Source organism: Bombyx mandarina, chromosome 13 (assembly GCF_030267445.1).
Source record: "Bombyx mandarina strain Sakado chromosome 13, ASM3026744v2".
Taxonomy (NCBI): domain Eukaryota; kingdom Metazoa; phylum Arthropoda; class Insecta; order Lepidoptera; family Bombycidae; genus Bombyx; species Bombyx mandarina.
The window spans coordinates 9,578,219-9,599,405 of NC_143220.1; the positions used below are offsets into that span (position 1 = coordinate 9,578,219).

Genomic DNA, 21,187 nt, shown 5'->3' on the forward strand with positions numbered 1-21,187 from the left:
CGCTATTTTTTATGACATTTGGAAGCAGACCAGAACTTTAACTGGTGGTAGGACCTCTTGTGAGTAGGTAGTGCGCGGGTAGGTACCACCACCCTGCCTATTTCTGCCGTGAAGCAGTAATGCGTTTCGGTTTGAAGGGTGGGGCAGGCGGTGTAACTTTATACTTGAGACCTTAGAACTTATATCACAAGGTGGGTGGTGCATTTACATCGTAGATGTCTATGGGGCCCAGTAACCACTTAACACCAGGTAGTCTGTGAGCTCGTCCACCCATGTAAGCAATAAAAAAGTGTTAACTTCTCGTGGAATAAAATATCAAGTATATGAACATTCAAATAAACCGTATTGCAGCACAAAGCCCAAGTTTTCTTTATATCAGCAACCGGCCCATACCGCCCGCACCCAAACAGGGATTTTGTTATCAGAACATCAGGTGACCTTTACCTCGTTAGTCAATCTATGCTTCCTACTTAATACAAATAATGTCTATGGGACATGACACATTCTGCACGTGCCTCAATGTGTTAATATAAAAAGTATGATGCATATTTTTAGTGCAACTTACCGTATTAATAACGTGTAACGGTGTCCAGCACACGAAGAATTCCAGTATTATTACAAACAGCATCCTTATTACCTAGAAATAAAGTTTGTATTTGTGAACAAATATAACAAAATTTTTCGAGGTTTCGAATATTTTACAGTTTTGTTAACAGTTTTACGGACGACACTAATATTCAATTAATATTCTATTTACGGCCGTCTGGTGTAGTGGTAAGTGACATGGTCACTACACAAGGGGGTCGCGGGTTCGAATCCCGCCAAGGAAAGATATTTGCATGATATATATAAAATGTCTTTTCCAGGCTTATGGATGTTTATTAAATATATGTATGTGTATAATAAAAATCTTACATTTATTTTCCGTTATCTGGTACCTGTAATACAAGTTCTTTACGAACTTAGCACGGGACCAGTTAATGTGGCGTGATTGTTAGTAAATTTTTATTTATTCTTATAAAGACGTATAAGCCTTGCAGTTAACCCCTCAATCATGTTTATTTCTATCAGAGGATTTTTATGGTCTCCACTAACCTTTTAACATCAAATGGATTGTTCACCGATTGAAGCAAAAATAAAATAAATTCCACCATATTTTATGCTCTACGGCTTATTACTGTTTACATTGTTTCTCCGAATTTCTTTCTTATTTCACGTCTTTCATTTCCGCCTCAATTTGATATGCTCTCAATCCAAGTTCACGTTAAGACTGACATGAAAGGATATGTAATCTGAGATGTCCTTTGACGAAATTGGGATGATAATGTTGTGATAATGTAAAGTATGTGTAAGTATGTATGTTACATTATATATATATATATATATATGAAAGCTAGCGGTAGGGCGTGCCCGCACGAGTAGGTACCACCACCATGCCTTTTTACATTACCCTTACAGTAATGCGTTTCTGTTTGAAGGGTGGGGTAGCTGATGTACTGAAAACCGAGACTTTAGAACTCACGTCTCTAGTTGGGTGGCGGTGTTTATGTTGTTGATGTCTATGGGCTCCGGTGACCATTTATCACCAGGTGGGCCATGAGCTCGTCCACCCATCTCAGCAAAAAAAGGCTGCCAGATAACTTGAAACGTGAGGTCGGCATCTTAATTGTATTTTGCGACGTCTTATGCAGTCCATGACCACTGGCAACGACTTAACAAAAGCTGAGCTCGTTCATTCATCTACGGAATAAATAAATAAATGAATAAAGGCCCCAGTTAGAGCTATATAAACATTCAATACACATTAACGAACTTCAAGATAACTGAGCAATAGAGATTTTCTTAGCGAATTTTGCCCCAGGGCTTCGAATTTACTTTCAATCAATACTAATGATAAATCAAACAGTGATGTTGCCTGTCTCAATCCACTCCATCGATTTTGTAACGTGTCTCATAAAATTACAAATCTAAAATGAAGTTTGTAATGGCCAATGTTTTGAACAGTATTTATTTATTCTACTTGTGTATTTTTATGTTTTTAAAATAGACTTGAGAGTGCTTTCTAGGGAATATAATGGCTGTGAACAAATATAAGAAAAACATTATGGTCATAGACAGGACGAACATCTTAGAACCTACTGACTTATACACCTTACAAATAGTCATACGATTTTATTTTTTTATTTTTCATTTATTGGTTGGATGGGTGGACGAGCTCACAGCCCACCTGGTGTTAAGTGGTTACTGGAGCCCATAGACATCTACAACGTAAATGCGCCACCCTCCTTGAGATATAAGTTCTAAGGTCTCAAGTATAGTTACGACGGCTGCCCCGCCCTTCAAACCGAAACGCATTACTGCTTCACGGCAGAAATAGGCGGGGTGGTGGTACCTACCCGTGCGGACTCACAAGAGGTCCTATCACCAGTAAGTTTACTTCAGAACTTCACCAGTTTACTTCAGAACCTTTTCTAGAGGTCGTAGACTCTCTCTGCAGTCCTTAAGCGAGCAGTGTGGTGTCGGTATAACGAAGGTTGTTTGTTAAAACTGTTTTGTTAATGTCGTAATTATATACCAACCTTTCTTTTAGCTTCGATGCTCTTGTCAATGTGGGTAGACCTTACGAAATGCCTGAATTCGTGGTCGACGGCATGCATGCAATATGGCTGTGTGCTTCTTGCGTCTGGCTCCACTTGTTCTGAAGTATCCTGTTGGCAAATGTTTTTAAGCATAAACAGAAGAGTTCACACCACAATAACGTCTAATGGCTGCCGTCGAGTTTTAAGGCCAGCTATCCTAATCACTCAAATGGATTGGATGATTGTAGTAAATGCCAGTTTTGGGACAGAACCAATCCGGGCCTATAGCGTTTATATACGTTAGACGATAATTTCCATAAATTAACGAATCGGAATTTTGTTACACTATTTTTCCTATATCGTGGAAGACGCTTATGAACTAAAATTCGTAGTATTTACCTATCTAATTATTTAGAAAAATGTTATTGATGAATATTTAAGATCTATCACTTTTGTTCTATTGAAGCTTATGGCACAACTGATGCTAGATAATACAAATATATTCGTTATGTAATATTATAAAAATAATGATTATTTAGGTATACTAGGACGATACTAGTCGACAAAAGGAAATAGTTATGTGACTCCTGTTACTTCTAGCTAATGCTACACTGTCTTGAATTTTCTGTAAAAACAATAGGCACCTTCATCAGTCCCCAACTCTGGTTGTACTGGTAGGAGGACTTATTAAAATCCCAAAATCGATAGCACTGTTTTAAGTATTTCTACCGCCAAAGGCACCTCGTCTCTCGTGGTGGCAGGTGGTATTTACTTTGTGATCACTGTGGGTCCCGGGATATTTATCCCGGACATTTCTGACCGTGAGCTAGTCAAACAAGTGAATCATAAAAACAAATATTGCTGCTTAACTGCATTTTTAACATTGCTTTTGCCCATTGCGCTAAGTACAAAATCTTGATCGCAGGCCGCATTAACGTTGATTTTAGTCGATAATCAAGCTTAAATACTATTAAGTATTTAAGCAACAGGCTGATCTTTTCTGCGTCATAAATTATCGTATTTACGAGTTTATATCCGCATAAGTAGATTACTCTAAGCTGATTATATTTCAAAACACACGAAATAAATTCTTTTATTGTTCATTAAAAAAAATTAGCTAAATCACAAAAGTATTTCGTTCATGGCATTTTTTAGTTTAATTGTTTTAAACAACAAAACCGAACGTGTGCTAGCACGTGGACTTCAAAATCTCTGATATAAAGTACTTTATCGAATATCCTATCTAGCCGATTCTTGACTACAGAACGACATCGTGTAATAAAAAATCAAACGCGCAAAATTTTAATTTGCGTAATTACTGGTGGTAGAACTCTGGTAGAGAAGATCTTGCGAGTCCGCGCGAGTAGGTACCACCATCCTGCCTATTTCTGCCGTGAAGCAGTTATTGCGTTTCGATGTGAAGGGTGGGGCAGCCGTTGTTAACTATACTTGAGACCTTACAACTTATAACTCAAGGCGGGTGGCGCATTTACGTTGTAGATGTCTATGGGCTCCAGTAACCACTTAACACCAGGTGGGCTGTGAGATTGTCCACACATCTAAGCAATAAAATAAAAATCAAAATCTCTGATATAAAGTACTTTACGAATATGCTATGTAGCCGATTCTTGACTACAGAACGACACATATTCCAAAATTTAGTTACAAGGAAAACAGTTTTTGGTTGAATAGAATACGTATGAGTTTCCTATGTTTAGCAATTTCAACTGTCTCGTTTCGTTGCGTGAATAATACGTTATTGAATGTTGAAAGATTTTTTAGTTCCAATTTCGTATTCATTTTGCATGCCAAGCGTTTTCGTTTTCAACATTTGATGCGGTCTATGGGTTCCGTATACGTTACTTTATTTGAATATAGGAATATCGGAATATTGATCGAGTTGGATTTTCAAGGAATTTACCAAGTTTCTTTTCCTTAGCATGATACATTCGGGAAACGTATTTTTACGTCTTTTGTGGATAGATTAGTTTTTGTCCACCCTCCGCTATTCTACAAAATAATCCATCTTTGTCTAGCTAATGCAAATGCTTTCAAGAACTTAGTATTGCTTGTTGTTTTTGTGTATAAAATAAATTTTATTCTGGAATTATAATGCTAACGTCAGTATCTAAGATTCGCAGGTGAAGTAGTATTGAAATTCAGCAATTTCACAAATCGGGTTTATATTAGCGTTTATATTAGTTTATATTAGTAAGCATTTAACTTTATGATAGATTGTTGAAATTGTTTCTCATCCCAGAAATACGTAAACATGAAAATCGTTATTTATTAAATATGTAGTTTGTCAGTAGTTTTTTTTTATTTTTTTTTTATTCCATAGATGTGTGGACGAGCTCACAGCCCACCTGGTGTTAAATTGTTACTGGAGCTCATAGACATCTACGACGTAAATGCGCCACCCACCTTGAGATACAAGTTGTAAGGTCTCAAGTATAGTTCTAAGGTCTCAGTAAATAATACGTGTAGGTATTTATTAATATAAGATTGATGGTTGTTTCCTGTGATTTAACAATCTCTGTTTTAGTGTTCAAGGAATCTTGTATTATTTATTAAATATGTATGTAATAATTTTATTACATAATTGTTTAATAAGTTTATTATTAGTATTTATCGATCTTAATTAAATAGTATCTGCGAAACCCGCTGCACCCCTTTGAATTTCTTTAAGCACTCCGACAACCGCTTAGCATTACGTGAACCGTGAACTTGTCTGCTTATTCTAGCGAAAAAATGCTATTCTAGAGACAAGGCGCCAGTAGGTCAATAGAAAAGAACCCTCGCATTAAAATACTGTTTTAAAACATTGTAAAACCTACAGCCGTTTAACATTAATCAGACTGTAATTTCCATAAATATCTAATAAACCTTTATCCAAATTAAAACGTGGACTCGTGTTGAGCTTTATTAAGCTTTCGCCTTGTAGTAACCATAATTATATATAACATTACCGTAATCTGATAAACTAAATAATTTAAATATAATTTTATATAAATACGTTAGTAGATTTTTGAGACCGTAGTTTCATTTCTTCGGATTCTCTGGAATAGAGATAGTATTTAGTAATGTTATATTGTAAGATCGATTTAATAAAATTACTTCAGCATTGACAGCCCCAAATAAGAATTTACTCGGTTGTAATGAGTATTGTAAATACGACGTGATTTCGGATCCTCTCCGTCCCCTAAAGGTACTTTTAGGTACCTCAAACACCGGTCATCATACTCATCGAACCCGTGGCGATGAAGGGCTAGCGACGGTAAGTTTGAGCCCCGTGAGCTCATCTACTTGCTCGGTTACGCTGGCATAGCCTCTCAAGGCTACCAGCATAGGTAGGAAAAAAAGAAAGTAAATGCACCCAGATTTTATCAAACTCAAATATCCTTCAGAAGGAACTACTCCAAGCTGGAATCGATCTCGGACACCGTGGTACGGTAGTCATGGTCCTTAACCACTAGACCCATGAGGCTATCCAGATGACTAAGTATTTATTTTTATTATTAATTATCATTTAATACTAATGTTCGTCCAACGAGCGAAATTTGGAAATCTAAAATGTTAAATCAGATCTGTTTCTAGTTATCTTAATGGTGTTTCTGGCTTAGCAGGATCGTTCAGAAGCCTTTACCGATGATAAGGCGTACTGTGAGCACGCACGGATCGGTACTATTACTCTGCTCATTTTTACCACCATGCAAATATACGATTCAGTCTGAAGGGCGAAACAGCTTTTACATTATCATAAATAACATATCCATTAAACAATTCTCAAAATGGATAGCGGCATTCGCATTATCTATTTAACTTTTGCGTTTTGGTTTGAAGGGTGGGGCAGCAATTGTAACTATACTGAGACCTTAGAACTTGTATCTCAAGGTGGGTGGCGGCATTTACGTTGTAGATGTCCATGGGCTCCGGTGACCACTTAACATCAGATGGGCCGTGAGTTCGTCCACCCATTTAAGCAATAAAAAAATATTACTGATATCTTTGACCTGTGGTAGCCTTCAACGGATTATGATCATCAGCCCGTTGTGTTTCTTGCCAGACCTTTTGCGGAGGGTCGCGATTCCTATCTGGTATTAGATTCATTCGCGAAGCAATTTCCCCTTGGGCTATTAGATCTCCTTCGGAGGCGCTCGGGCAGTCCTGGTGAAACTGGAAAGGCCTTCGGGCCACCAGAAATACCTTCTTCCACAAATAAATCAATAACGTTAAATAGTACCTAACATTCCATGAACATATTTTTATTTGTAACAAAAATCTGATTTCGGTCCAAAGTTGCGTTCAACACGCAACTCAATAACTATAGCTTTTCACAAAGAAAGCGTTACTTTGATACATAATAGTAAGTGCCATATTGCCTTTGAACAAGCTCGGCTATTCATTACATACTTTCATTGTACGGTACTCAACTGTGTAGGATTGTTTCAAAGTTTCATATAGTTCGTATTAATAAACTACCTATTTTCAAAATACTAATAACCATTTCGAAAAAAATATTACATGGTTTTCTGTTGGCGATTTTATTAAGATATACATAAATGTACACAATAATATATTATTATGTGATTGATAAAGTTTTACCGAATGAGTAAATTGCACTATTTCTCAATGCACAAAGAAGAATCATCTCTAGTGAGAATTTCTTAGCAAGATGAGACAAAACATTTTTTTTTTTATTGCTTAGATGGGTGGACGAGCTCACAGACCACCTGGTGTTAAATGGGGCCCATAGACATCTACAACGTAAATGCACCACCCACCTTGAGATACATGTTCTAAGATCTCAGTATATTTACAACGGCTGCCCCACCCTTCAAACCGAAACGCATTACTGCTTCACGGCAGAAATAGGCAGGGCGGTGGTACCTACCCGTGCGGACTCACAAGAGGTCCTACCACCAGTGATTACGCAAATTATAATTTTGCGGGTTTTTTACTTTTATTACACGATGTTTTTCCTTCACCGTGGAAGTCAATCGTGAACATTTGTTAAGTACGTATTTCATTAGAAAAATTGGTACCCGCCTGCGGGATTCGAACACCGGTGCATCGCAACTACGAATGCACCGGACGACTTATCCTTTAGGCCACGACGACTTCAACGACGACGATATGAAAGGATATGCTACACGAGGAGGCTTCTATACGCATGACATTATTTTCAAGAAGTCAAATTGTATCTTAAGGCTTAGCTTGAGAGAATTTGTTACCACTAGCCCTAACAAGAGCAGTGCTTCCCAAAATCTACCACCGGATCGGAATCGCGACGCCACTCAGAAGATCCAGCGAGAAATTCAGTGGGCTAGCCTATGTCCAACGGTGGACTAAAATAGGCGGCTAATGATGATGTCATAAAAATATATTCACAAATGTACCTACAACCAGAATACCTTTAAATCATTCACATTTACGTCCATTCGTAATGACCAAATAATATGAATATGTAGGCTGGTTGTTTCATAAATTATTGTCTGGATTCTCATAAGGACAAATCATATCGATTTGATATTAAATAGTAATATTTACCCATATTTATGTTACTACTATCAGTGAAATTTCCACAGCCGGACTCTGAGTGAGATATAATTCGATCAATCGTTTTTTTATTACGCTAGATGGCTGCCTGACATGCTATAGATTGGTTAACGATACCCATAGAAATCACATTGTGACTGCTACTGCCCACATTGAGACGTGAATGGTGGTCGTATTTCCGATCCTGCGGTAGATTCTGCGATACACTGCTCTTGCTAGGGTTAATCTTAGCAACGTCGTTATGTTTGAGCCCCGTGAGCTCAGCTACTTGTTAGGGTTACGCTGAAATGGTCTCTCAAGATCATCAGCTTAGGCAGGAAAATAAAAAAAAAGACGTGAATACGAAGCTTTAGTTGTTTTAATCGGCTATACCGACCTTAAAATATGAACGTATAACACGTTCGCTCTATATCGAATCATATGATTTATCGTTGATACCTCCTTTTTTGTATTTCCTTCAGATAAAATTATTGATGTGACTTTAAAAGAAAATAAAAGTGTAGACGTGCTAACGAAAATGAGTAATATTAATTTAAAAAAACATAAGTCCGTCAATTTTGTCTCGCTGGATCTTCTCCGGATTGTTACGCATAACTTCTTTGCGGCAGAACTATACTTGTGGCAGGGCGTCTTGTGAGTATAACCTACCTATTTCTGCCATGAAGCAGTGATGCGTTTCGGTTTGAAGGGGCAGCCATTGTACTGTTAAAAGTGAGACCTTACAAGTCATATCTCAATCGGATGGCGGTATTGACATGGTTGTTCACGACTGTTTACTATTCGAGTAGATACAAGTCCGTAATCGCGAGGAAACTCCAGAGTGCAGCCGTAAACTTAAGAAAGTGGTTCCGCAAATGGCACATAGACATCAACCCAGCGGAAAGCACATCGGTGCTATTTCAAAGGGGAAGCTCCACACGGATTTCCTCCCGGATTAGGAGGGGCATTCTCACACCCTCGATCACCTTTTTTAGCTAACCCTAACCCTGGGTCAGGAAGGTCAAGTACCTGGGTGTCACCTTGGATGCATTCATAACATTTCGCCCACATATAAAATCAGTCCGTGACCGTGCTGCGTTTACTATTCTCGGCAGACTCTACCCCATGATGTCAGCTGGTCGCGATTCCGATCCGGTAGTAGATTAATTTGCAAAGCAGTTGCTCTTGAGTAGTTAGGTCTCCTTCGGAGGCGCTAGGGCAGCTGTTAGCAAATCCCGACTGAGCCTTTGCTCGTCACCTGTCCTGGTGAAACTGGAAAGGCCTCCGAGCAACCAGGAATCATTCAACCCTAAACAAATGTGGTTAATATCTTTGTCCAGAGATCACTACACACCAAGTGGGCCGTGAGCTCGTCCCGTTTTACCAAAGAATAAAAAAAACTTACCAAAAAGCAGATCGTTACACAAAAATAAAATAAGTGAAGCGAGAAAAACACGAACCCGATCGGAATGCAAATTTAAAATTTAAATGGTCGTTCTCGGTATTCACTCTCTCGCTTACACAGTGAAGTCATGAACCAAGTTAAACATGGACTTTTCCAAACTAATTTTCATTGTTTGTATGCTAAGCGCTGTTTCGAACTTTTAGAAGAGATTCGTAGTAATAAAATGAAGCAACGACGTTAGGTATACATTCAAATATCTATACAGACAAAAGAAATCGATTAAAGCATTGCATTGTCAAAATGATTACCTTGTTTCTCTCTTGGTTTACAACGTCAAATTAGACATACTCGTGTTCGACTAATGATACAAATTCAATCCTAACCTATATACTTAGTCTGGCCATAAATACTGTTTCAATTAAAAATTAAAAAAAATCTATTGCAAATAACATTTATTACTTTTACAGTGTGTTAGTTTAATACATAAATATAAAACAATTTAAAGTATAAAAAGCTTATTCGAAGTGGTCTCCATTGGCTGCAATACAGTCCTTTAAACGTTGAGGCCAGTTATCAATAGAAGCACGCACTCTGTCCATGGGAAAAATTTTCACTGCCAATCGTACGGATTGTTTTAGGGAATCCAAATTATCATATCGCTTAGAGCAAGCCGTACTCTCTAAAACTGACCATAAATCATAATCCAGCGGATTAAGATCGGGACTAGACGACGGCCAGTCTTCAGCTCTGATGAAGTCCGAAACGTTCGTTTCCAACCAAGACTGCGTAGACCGAGCTTTATGACCTGGCGCCGAGTCTTGCTGGAAGGACCATTCTTGATTACTGAACATGGTGTTGTTAAGGGGCTTCACTACCTTCTCAAGAATGGTATCTTGATACACTTGTGCCGATGTTTTGATACCTTTTCCACAAAAGTATGGCTCAGTCACTCCTTCATAGCTAATACCCCACCAAACTTGAGTGAATATTGATGCTGTTTTAACAGCTTAGTAGTCCCGAGCTTACTTACTTTGGATTCATCGTGTTTCACAGCGCCTTCAGTTACACATTTATTATATACACATGTATGCATTTTTATTGAACGAGATTGGTGGAGAAAGTTACTATAAGCCTAATGTTAGCGTTACTGTATTAAACGCTTCTGGAGCTCATGGATACCACCATAGAGTTTCGTTGCTCATCATGAGATACATAAAAATATCGTAATATTCTACCCTTCAAAACAACAAAAGACACAATGGCGGTACCTACATACCTATTGAATTTTATGATATTGTACAATTCAAAGACGCTGACGTATCATGAAAGAAGTTTTGTTAAATTGTTGGCGCTTGTATACAAAGTACAATTTTCAAACAAAGTTAAACTCGAGTAATAAATGAAACAATTAAATAGAACGGACTTCCAAATTACACAGAGTCAAATCGACAGAATTTTCGCACGCGACCACGTCACAAAATATCCGATCCGTCAGCTTCCACCATCGCCTTTAATTCGTCGTTGTTGACTTTAGTTTTCGGGCGACCACTAGAGTTCAGTTTTCAGATCAATATTTCCATATCGGAAGCGTTCAAACGAACGTTTTTCACTGGTGGTAGGACCTCTTGTGAGTCCGCGCGGGTAGGTACCACCACCCTGCCTATTTCTGCCGTGAAGTAGTTATGCGTTTCGGTTTGAAGGGCGGGGCAGCCGTTGTAACTATACTAAGACCTTAGAACTTATATCTCAAGGTGGGTGGCGCATTTACGTTTGGGGGTTGATTGCTTCCCGCTTCCGTAGGTTTAACCCGCGATTCCCTACAAGTGACCCCTGGGTGGTGCAAAACGGGAGCCGAATACATAATCGGTGGTAGGACTTGTCCGATTGGCTGGCGACCACCCTCCAACTAGAGTCCGCCGCCAAATAGCCTAGCTGTGTTCCGGCGTGTGGGTTGGAGAGCCAGTTTTATTCCTTCCCTTTCCTCTTCCTTGTTCGGGGTGAATCTTGATGATGCCTGGAACATGCGGAGCAGACGTGCGTGCGAGCTCGCGGGACGTGACTGTTTGACGGGGGTATAGGGAGACCCAGTGAAACGGTGTTCGCCGCCGCCCGCCGGTCAGTTGGGGACCTGAACCCGGGTGTCTCTACTAAACTCCGCCCCGGGAAGCTGTCCCGCCAACCGGTGTAAAATCCTGCCGTGCGGTCGTCGTGCCGGAGTCGGAGACCGGAGTGGATCCCGGCGATCGCACGCAGGGTGGACTGGGGGCCCTTCCATGCCCTGCGTCAGTCTCTCACGCAGCCCGTGGTCGAGCACGTACTGTGTTCCGCGCTTTATTCAGATATCGTCATGATTTCGCTTCGAACTTCCTACCCCACCCATTCCCACTCTTCAAACAAAAAAAAAAAATCAAACATGACAGTACACATTTAATGTGGATTTCAGCAATGTAAGGGGCCTACACAGCAACCTCGACGCCGTACACCACCATCTTGAGACGGCGCAGCCTGCCCTCCTTTTTCTGACGGAGACGCAGATATCTGCTCCGGATGATACTTCGTACCTTGAATACCCCGGCTACGTATTGGAGCACAACTTCCTGCGTAAAGCCGGGGTGTGTGTATTCGTCCGGGCTGATGTCTGTTGTCGCCGTCTACGAGGCCTCGAAAAACGGGACCTGTCCCTCTTGTGGCTGCGCGTAGACCATGGGGGTTGTACCCGAGTCTACGCGTGCCTGTACAGGTCCCAGAGCAGTGATGCAGGTTCAGCTCTGATAGAGCATGTGCAAGAGGGGACTAACCGCGTGCTTGAGCAGTACCCATCTGCGGAGGTGGTGGTTCTTGGAGACTTTAACGCTCACCACCAAGAGTGGTTGGGGTCCAGAACCACTGACCTCCCGGGTCGGGCTGCCTACGATTTCGCCTTGGCCTACGGCCTCTCCCAGCTGGTGACACAGCCCACCCGTGTCCCAGATATTGAGGGGCACGAGCCTTCTCTGTTGGACCTTCTGCTGACCACCGATCCAGCCGGATACAGTGTGGTGGTCGACGCTCCGCTTGGATCGTCTGATCACTGCCTTATCCGTGCTGCCACACCACTCTCTCGTCCTAGTCGTCGAACGACGACTAGGTATCGAAGAGTTTGGCAGTATTTGTCAGCAGATTGGGATGGATTGCGTGAATTTTACGCATCCTACCCATGGGGGCGGTTCTGCTTTTCCTCTGCTGATCCTGACGTCTGTGCGGACCGTCTTAAAGACGTGGTGCTCCAGGGGATGGAATTGTTTATTCCCTCCTCTGAAGTGCCCGTTGGGGGTCGCAGCAGACCCTGGTATAACAATGCCAGCAGGGATGCTGCACACCTCAAGCGGTCCGCATACGTGGCATGGGATAATGCCAGGAGACGTCAGGACCCTAACATCTCAGAGGAAAGGCGGAAATATAACGCCGCTTCCAGGTTCTACAAGAAGGTTATTGCCAAGGCGAAGTCGGAGCACGTTGCTAGAGTTGGCGAGCGACTAAAGAGCTATCCCTCTGGGAGCCGTGCTTTTTGGTCGCTCGCCAAAGCCGCAGAAGGAAACTTTTGCAGGTCTAGTCTCCCACCACTGCGAAAGTCCGATGACAGTCTGGCCCATAGTGCGAAAGAGAAGGCTGACCTTCTGGTCAAACTCTTCGCCTCGAACTCGACCGTGGACGACGGGGATGCCACACCACCGAACATCCCCCTGTGTGATAGTTCCCTGCCGGAGATCTGCTTTACACAGTGTGCAGTCAGGCGGGAACTCCGACTCCTGGACGTCCATAAGTCGAGTGGGCCAGATGGCATCCCCGCAGTGGTTCTGAAAACGTGCGCCCCTGAGCTGACGCCTGCGCTAACGCGTCTGTATCGCCTCTCTTATTGCGCTAACAGGGTTCCGTCTTCATGGAAGACTGCCCACGTCCACCCTATCCCCAAGAAGGGTGACCGGTCGGACCCATCGAGCTATAGGCCTATCGCGATAACTTCCTTGCTTTCTAAGGTGATGGAGCGAATAATAAATATACAACTCCTGAAGTATCTTGAAGATCGCCAGCTGATCAGTGACCGACAGTACGGTTTCCGTCACGGTCGCTCAGCTGGCGATCTTCTCGTATACCTTACTCACAGGTGGGCTGAAGCCTTGGAGAGCAAGGGCGAGGCTCTTGCTGTGAGCCTTGATATCGCGAAGGCCTTCGACAGGGTCTGGCATAGGGCACTTCTGTCGAAGCTACCATCTTACGGAATCCCCGAGGGTCTCTGCAAGTGGATCGCTAGCTTTTTGGATGGGCGGAGCATCACGGTCGTTGTAGACGGCGATTGCTCTGATACCATGACCATTAACGCTGGCGTTCCACAAGGTTCGGTGCTCTCCCCCACGCTTTTCATCCTGTATATCAATGACATGCTGTCTATTGATGGCATGCATTGCTATGCGGATGACAGCACGGGGGATGCGCGATATATCGGCCATCAGAGTCTCTCTCGGAGCGTGGTGCAGGAGAGACGATCAAAACTTGTGTCTGAAGTGGAGAACTCTCTGGGGCGAGTCTCCAAATGGGGTGAATTGAACTTGATTCAATTCAACCCGTTAAAGACACAAGTTTGCGCGTTCACTGCGAAGAAGGACCCCTTTGTCATGGCGCCGCAATTCCAAGGAGTATCCCTGCAACCTTCCGAGAGTATTGGGATACTTGGGGTCGAGATTTCGAGCGATGTCCAGTTTCGGAGTCATCTGGAAGGCAAAGCCAAGTTGGCGTCCAAAATGCTGGGAGTCCTCAACAGAGCGAAGCGGTACTTCACGCCTGGACAAAGGCTTTTGCTTTATAAAGCACAAGTCCGGCCTCGCGTGGAGTACTGCTCCCATCTCTGGGCCGGGGCTCCCAAATACCAGCTTCTTCCATTTGGAGGATCCTCCATACAGAGGAGGGCCGTTCGGATTGTCGATAATCCCATTCTCACGGATCGTTTGGATCGGAATTTACTGAGAACTAACTGAGAGCAGAAAAATATGAAGCCGCCTTGAGATTAATGAGTGAATTGTCTTTCAAATTTAGAACTTTTCCATGACCAGTAGGTACTGAATCTTAAAGAAATAACACATTAAAATTGTTTCATTGGCTTTTGAAGTATTTCTCTGTCTATGAACACCAAAAAAACATTTCGATGTATGTGTGGCATTCATGGCTTCATTCATTCTTCTGTTAAGAGGAAAACCAACTAATTTCGAATCTAAAAACGGCTTAGTGAAGGTTTATCTATCCAATTAATCTATTATATTAATTAACGAAACCCACCGGCATTATAGGCACACCAACCACACTCCAATTGGAACACAAACGAGGCCCGGGTTAAAGAATGGTCAGCCAGATGTATCCCACCTGAACTGTTCGAACTAAATCCACACTCCCGCCCACCTGGTTTCAAAGAAAAACGCCCCATCTGGTGCATGCTTAACCACCTGAGAACGGGAGTTGGTCACTGTAACCAACTGCGGAAGAGATGGGGCTGGACGGAAAACGAAAGCTGTGAATGCGGATGCCCAGAGCAAACTGTACGCCACATTGTCATGGAATGCCCAGTAACGAAATTCGCAGGCCAAGTGGAAGATCTCAAAAATGTAACAGAAGAAGCTATCGATTATTTCACAAACTTTAAATTTAAATTATAGCCACGCAGTGTAAACGAATGCCATACGATAAATAAATAAAATAAAATCTCTGATTTATTTGTCAGTAACTAGTTAACTAAACATCATGCATTTAGTAACACGGTTTTATTGAGCGGTTTTATTTACGACACGGCTCATGTTTATGTATAATTGAAAATCTCTTAATAATTCCTGAGATTATTTTTTCAAATTTTTATTTTATTGATGTTTTTGCTGTTACCATGTGGTTCCAAGAAATCTTAAAAAAAAAATTAAAATTGTACTGATACTAATTTATTGGAAACGAAATAAAAATAGTACAAGCAGTTAAATGTTTCTGCAGCAAAGACTAAATTCACTCTGAACGAATGAAATAATTTTCTTTATATTATAACTATGTCACCAATTGTATAGTCTGCGATTTTACACATATTATACTGGCATTATGTTTAATGGCATTAACCGATAAGTCTGAAGACAGCGTCGGAACGCTTCTTCGAGAAAGCGGCGTCGCGCTATAATCCTCTTCGTCTAATAAACATCGTGTGTTAAAACTTAAAGTCACAATGCTTATAAATTTGTGAATATACCCGTGATAAGCTAGTTTATAAGCCCGCACGGGAGGTACAATGATTTCGAATATATCTGCTTCAAAGCAGTCACAAACAATTGAGATTCTGGCTTCATATTTCAAAGTGGCAATAAACCATACCATACAAGTACATCGTCAGTCGGTTCAGTTTCAAAGGTAATAAGAAAAATAATTGAATAAACGATTTTTTACAACCGCACCACACATTCAAACGTTGAGTAAATAATACTCTGTATTTTGGGATTTCGCGAGCGTGCCTATGCATAATAATTAAATTCCTTATCTTGGAAAGTGCTTAGATTGTAATAAGGCTATTTGTTCTGTTGTGAGATATTCGTTGTAACGCCGTGATTATGATCTGCGCTGATCTAGGAGTAGAATTATTTTTTGGATACGCTGAAAAATTCCATACTTGCTAAGGTTACGCTACTCAATGCGCTTATTCACATAGTTTTGGCCGGCCAAACTATGTGCATTACCATTTACCGGCATTATCTTTGAAATCCTTGAGTAGTGGCTTTTTAAGCCAACCACACACACTAAACCACATAATTCCATTGTCTATAATTGCAAACCAAGCTTATCTAAATAATTAATGTTTTACATAAGTGAGGATTAAATGGTCGTAAGTGTAACAAGCGCATGTAAATTGTAAATTCACCTTTTCGGTGTATTGACACTAGATACACTGACCTTATTTGGTTTCTTCTGGTTGGTTTTGTTGCAGCAGACATCGGCAGAATTGCTCTTCTTAATCGTGGTTGCGGGAAGTAGCTGATTGTTTTTATAGCTCGCTTGATGCGTCACTGTCGAAAAAGATAGCCTTTAGAGCAGAGCTTGGAGCTTGTTAAATGTTATTGAAATTATTGACATACTAAGTAGTGGTAATTGGCAGCATATTCGAACATATTAAATTCTCTACTAATATTCCATATTAATATATTAATATTCTCTATTATTAATACCCTATTAATAATATAAATTCTCTCTTGTTACATAATACGTTCAGTTATAGATGGTATTATTAAAGGTTTTTCAATTTGTGTGAGCTGAGTTGTCGAGCAACATCTCTCTTGATGTAAAACTAGAACGAAATTGGCAAAAGCAGGTACACATCGGGCAGGCAAAATTGGAGATTGTGGGCTTTTCTCAGTTTGGTGGTTCTTGAACATGTCTCGTCTCCATGTTACCTTTAAATCAACAGCAGTACTCGTACCTAACGCTGATATAGCCTCTTAAGGCTATCAACAGTAGGTCGGAAAAAAAAACAGTACTTGATATAGGTTACAAGGTTTCCACTGGGAGCAAGCACATAGTTTCCCGAGATGTTTTTCATGTTGGGCTTTAGTTACTGATTTTTGAACAGCTATAACACAACTATTAATCATAACTGAGAAGAATCCGATAAACTTCAGGGCTTAATCTTCTCAAAAATAGGTTGAATATCACAACGGAGAAAAAGACTATACGCTTTTGCTATTTTCGAAATAAAAACGGTTTGAGTTTAGATTGAAGAATTGCACACATCCACGGTCACAATATAAATATATCTTAAAAGGGAAAAATAGTTGCAAAGGAAATCCTTTTATTTTTTAGAAAACTAGTGGATCGGACCGTCAAAAGGGACCACATTCATCCATTCGCGGAGACAGGTTTGAACTTCCAATTCAAGGAAATAACTGTCAAGAAACTCGACATTTCCACTAAGATTTTTATTTATTTATTTATTTATGTACACACAGAATACAAGACACAGTACAGAGTAATAGGAAAATTATGTACAAAGGCACTGCTTATTTCTTTGAGAAATCTCTTCCAGCAGACCTGCGAGAGGATAATGAAATTAATAATAAAAAGTGATAAGTGTGTGTAGAACAAATAACACATAACTAAAATAACAAATACAACATGAGAATTATAGCACATACACATAGCAAATATTATAAGTAACACAGTAACACTCGTATATGCGAAGAGTATAGAACCATGATCATTCGGTTGATGAGAGATAAAATTGTTTGACCTTGTATTTAAAAACAGAAACAGACTTGCAAACTCGGATGTCAGCCGGCAACGAATTCCACAGTCTGACCGCGTGCACAGTAAAGGAGATGTTATGTGAGGCTTTGTAGTTTCGACTGAATAGAAAACTCAATCTTTTTGGAACTATCAATAAGTTAGTGGTGTCAATTATAGTAGGTAAATTGTTTAATTATTGCGTTATTTTTTAATGAGCTAGTGCAGGCAGAGTTGTCGGATTACTACCATAACTGCTGGCATCTCCAGATTTATCTAGACAAATCTGTATAGGGAGATATAGAGATAGCTTTAAAATGCTATGTACATTTTACCTACACTATGTAACATGTATAGTAGTATTTTTATTGCATAGGCGAGCAAGTGATGTAATTTACGAATATCTGGTATTAATTGGTTATTGGGGCTCATCAATCTGAGTGAACCCCAAACGTGAGTGCCAACTGCTTGGGATATTAGGTCGATTTTATAAAGGTTGCCCCTATTTTGAGATTGGGATGCACGACTGCGACGCAGCGGAGATATGCAGGATGGTGGTACATCCACGTGTGGGGGTTACCTCCCCCTCCTTCCTTCTTCAACACGTGTCCACCCAATACTTTTAAGGTCTCTTCGAACGCACCAGATTCTCTTCGGTCTCTTGCCTTTCCCATCCAGTCCCTACCAACCACTTTGACTAGGTCATCGGTCCACCTCGTTGGCTGTCTGCCACCATGAGTAGCTTATTCAAATGAAATGATATTTCAATTATAGGGAATTTTTCATCGCAGAAGTGAAATGAGATAACTCAAGCTAAATATGTCCTAGTAACTACAATGTGTGTACACGGTTTCACGAAGTTGCATACTAATCGACTAGCAGTTTATAGACCAGAAAATTATATAGCTAACTGTACATCCTCGGAAATGCAGCGTATTTAACTCTATCTAAATTACTCATTTAATACCGGTGAAAACGCGCGCAGCAAATCCACAAAATAATATTAAATTCTGAAATAGAAGCCTATTTTTTAATTTTCTAATAATGTTCACCGTTTTTCATTTTAGATGTAAGTGCATATCAGATTTATATGAATATTTATTTTCTTGAGTGAAACTTTCAATTCTATGGCTAATATTTACACTCAATTTACTCATATCTACTCATATTAGCTTCGAAAATATCGGGGTCAAAAATATATATAAAATCGGTGTCGTATTTATGCAATAGGGCAATAATTATTTTAATTATAATAATTGTATTATTGTATTGGTGTACCCAGTACCCAGTGTCAATGATTTTGCTAATTCATTCAGAATAAATTGTCGTGCTTGGCGTGTAAAAGTAATTTATTCTTCAATGAAATACTATTCGAATTCCACATGTGTCCACGGAGTCCCCGTTTAATATCCTTTACTGGTCGTCAAATAATATATCAGAATTTACGGATCCCTTCCCACGACTTTCCAATTAACGCTAACGCAATCGGTTCGATTTTTGCAATTTATAATTTTCGAATATGTTTGATATCTCTGATGGAAAGTTTTGAATTGATCACGTTTTTTTTTTCTTTTTTATTCCGACTCTTCTGTCATTTTGGTTATTTCATTAAAACTATAGTTATTATGATTAATAGCATCGAAAAAAAAAGCTTCAGGTATACTATTGCCTAATTATACTAATGTGGTTATATGAAAGCGTAATTTAGTAAATTCCATAAATAGCTCTGCTTAGTAAGTATTAGTAGTTCAATTAATTATAATTTATTACCTATAATCTTCACCTCCAATAGATTTTTGCAAAATGAAGTCGGGGATGCTCAAATGAACCTTTGATGCAAAATTTTCTCCATTGTTTTAAGCGGAGCCCAATTTATTCTTGGCTAAACAGCTAGCTATGCACGATAATTTTTCCCTTTGAACATTAAATTTTATGGAAAGAGCTCTAGTAAATTCACGCTAATAATGGCCTACATAAAAAGGTTTATTGGTGTTATGAGTCCGACGAAGCCACAGTTCGGAAAACGTTAATGCCACCGCTGATTTGCAGAGACGGAGTTAACATACGTGCGTCATCTCTATATAAGTATTGGTATATAAAAATGAATTGTTGTTCGTTAGTCTCGCTAAAACTCGAGAATGGCTGGACCGATTTGGCTAATTTTGGTCTTGAATTATTAGTGGAAGTCCAGAGAAGGTGTAAATGGTAGATAAATATGAAAATACTCAGAATTAAATAAAAATAACAATGTTGTTTTCCCTTTGATGTGTCCCCCGTAGGACGGATTCCTTTGGTTTGTTTTAAGTTGATTTTATACAAAAGTTTAGGTCTTTTATTTACCGATTCAGGCACTACGAAGTATGCCGGGTCAGATTGTATTTAATATAATATCAAAATTGAAACAAGGCAACTAGTAGTTACTGGCGAAGTGGAAGAAAAAGGATTGTGTGGCCACAGTCGACAGGAGTTGTCATGGCCTAAAGGATAAGTCCGGTGCATTCGTATCTAGCAATGCACCAGTGTTCGAATCCCGCTGGCAAGTACCAATTTTTCTAGTGATACGTACTTAACAAATGTTCACGATTAACTTCCACAGTGAAGGAATAACATCGTGTAGTAAAATCAAACCCGCAAAATTATAATTTGCGTAATTACACTGGTGATAGGACGTCTTGGGATCCGCACGGGTAGGTACCACGACCCTGCCTATTTCTGCCGTGAAGCAGTAATGGGTTTCGGTTTGAAGGGCGGGGCAGCCGTTGTTGCTATACTGTTACCATAGAACTCTTATCTAAAGTAGGTGGCAGTATTTAGGTTGTAGATGTCTATGGGCTTCTGTAACTACATAACATCAGGTGGACCGTGATTTCGTCCACCAAGCTAGGCAATAAAAAAAAAACAGTCCAATGTGTCTGACCACATCCGCCACACACTCGATTGCATCGCATACGATGCTCTCCGCGCAGCCAAAGACAATATCGTAAGTACTAAGGTCATGGATGGAAGTAGTCGACCCTCAGACCTTTGGAGCGTGTCTGGAAGTTTGTACGTTGGATTAACAAACAAACATTGGATTAGACAAACGCACCGAAAACCAGTTTGTTGTGACAATCGCTTGCGCGGAGCGGCCGGTGTACTACCACGCTGATATCAGTCCGAACCTACCCGCAACATGTAAGTCTTACCCATGCTTTACTGGTATACCTTTTTTTTTTGCTTAGATGGGTGGACGAGCTCTCAGCCCACTTAGTGTTAAGTGGTTACTTGAGTCCATAGACATCTACAACGTAAATGTAAATGCGCCACCCACCTTGTGATATAAGTTCTAAGGTCTCAGTATAGCTACAACGGCTGCCCCACCCTTCAAACCGAAACGCACTACTGCTTCACGGCG

At 40.3% G+C, this 21,187-nt stretch overlaps 1 protein-coding gene across 1 annotated transcript in view; it reads right to left on the bottom strand.

The window, feature by feature from the left end:
* NGR-A9 (neuropeptide receptor A9) overlaps positions 1–21,187 on the bottom strand; it is a 70,258-nt gene that overhangs the window by 11,330 nt on the left and 37,741 nt on the right. Inside the window, exons 6-8 of the mRNA XM_028175769.2 lie at positions 16,471–16,583; positions 2,580–2,708; positions 566–637 (exon numbers count right to left, since the gene is read on the bottom strand). Of these exons, the coding sequence (XP_028031570.2) occupies positions 566–637; positions 2,580–2,708; positions 16,471–16,583 (314 nt within the window). The remainder of the gene's footprint in view (positions 1–565; positions 638–2,579; positions 2,709–16,470; positions 16,584–21,187) is intronic.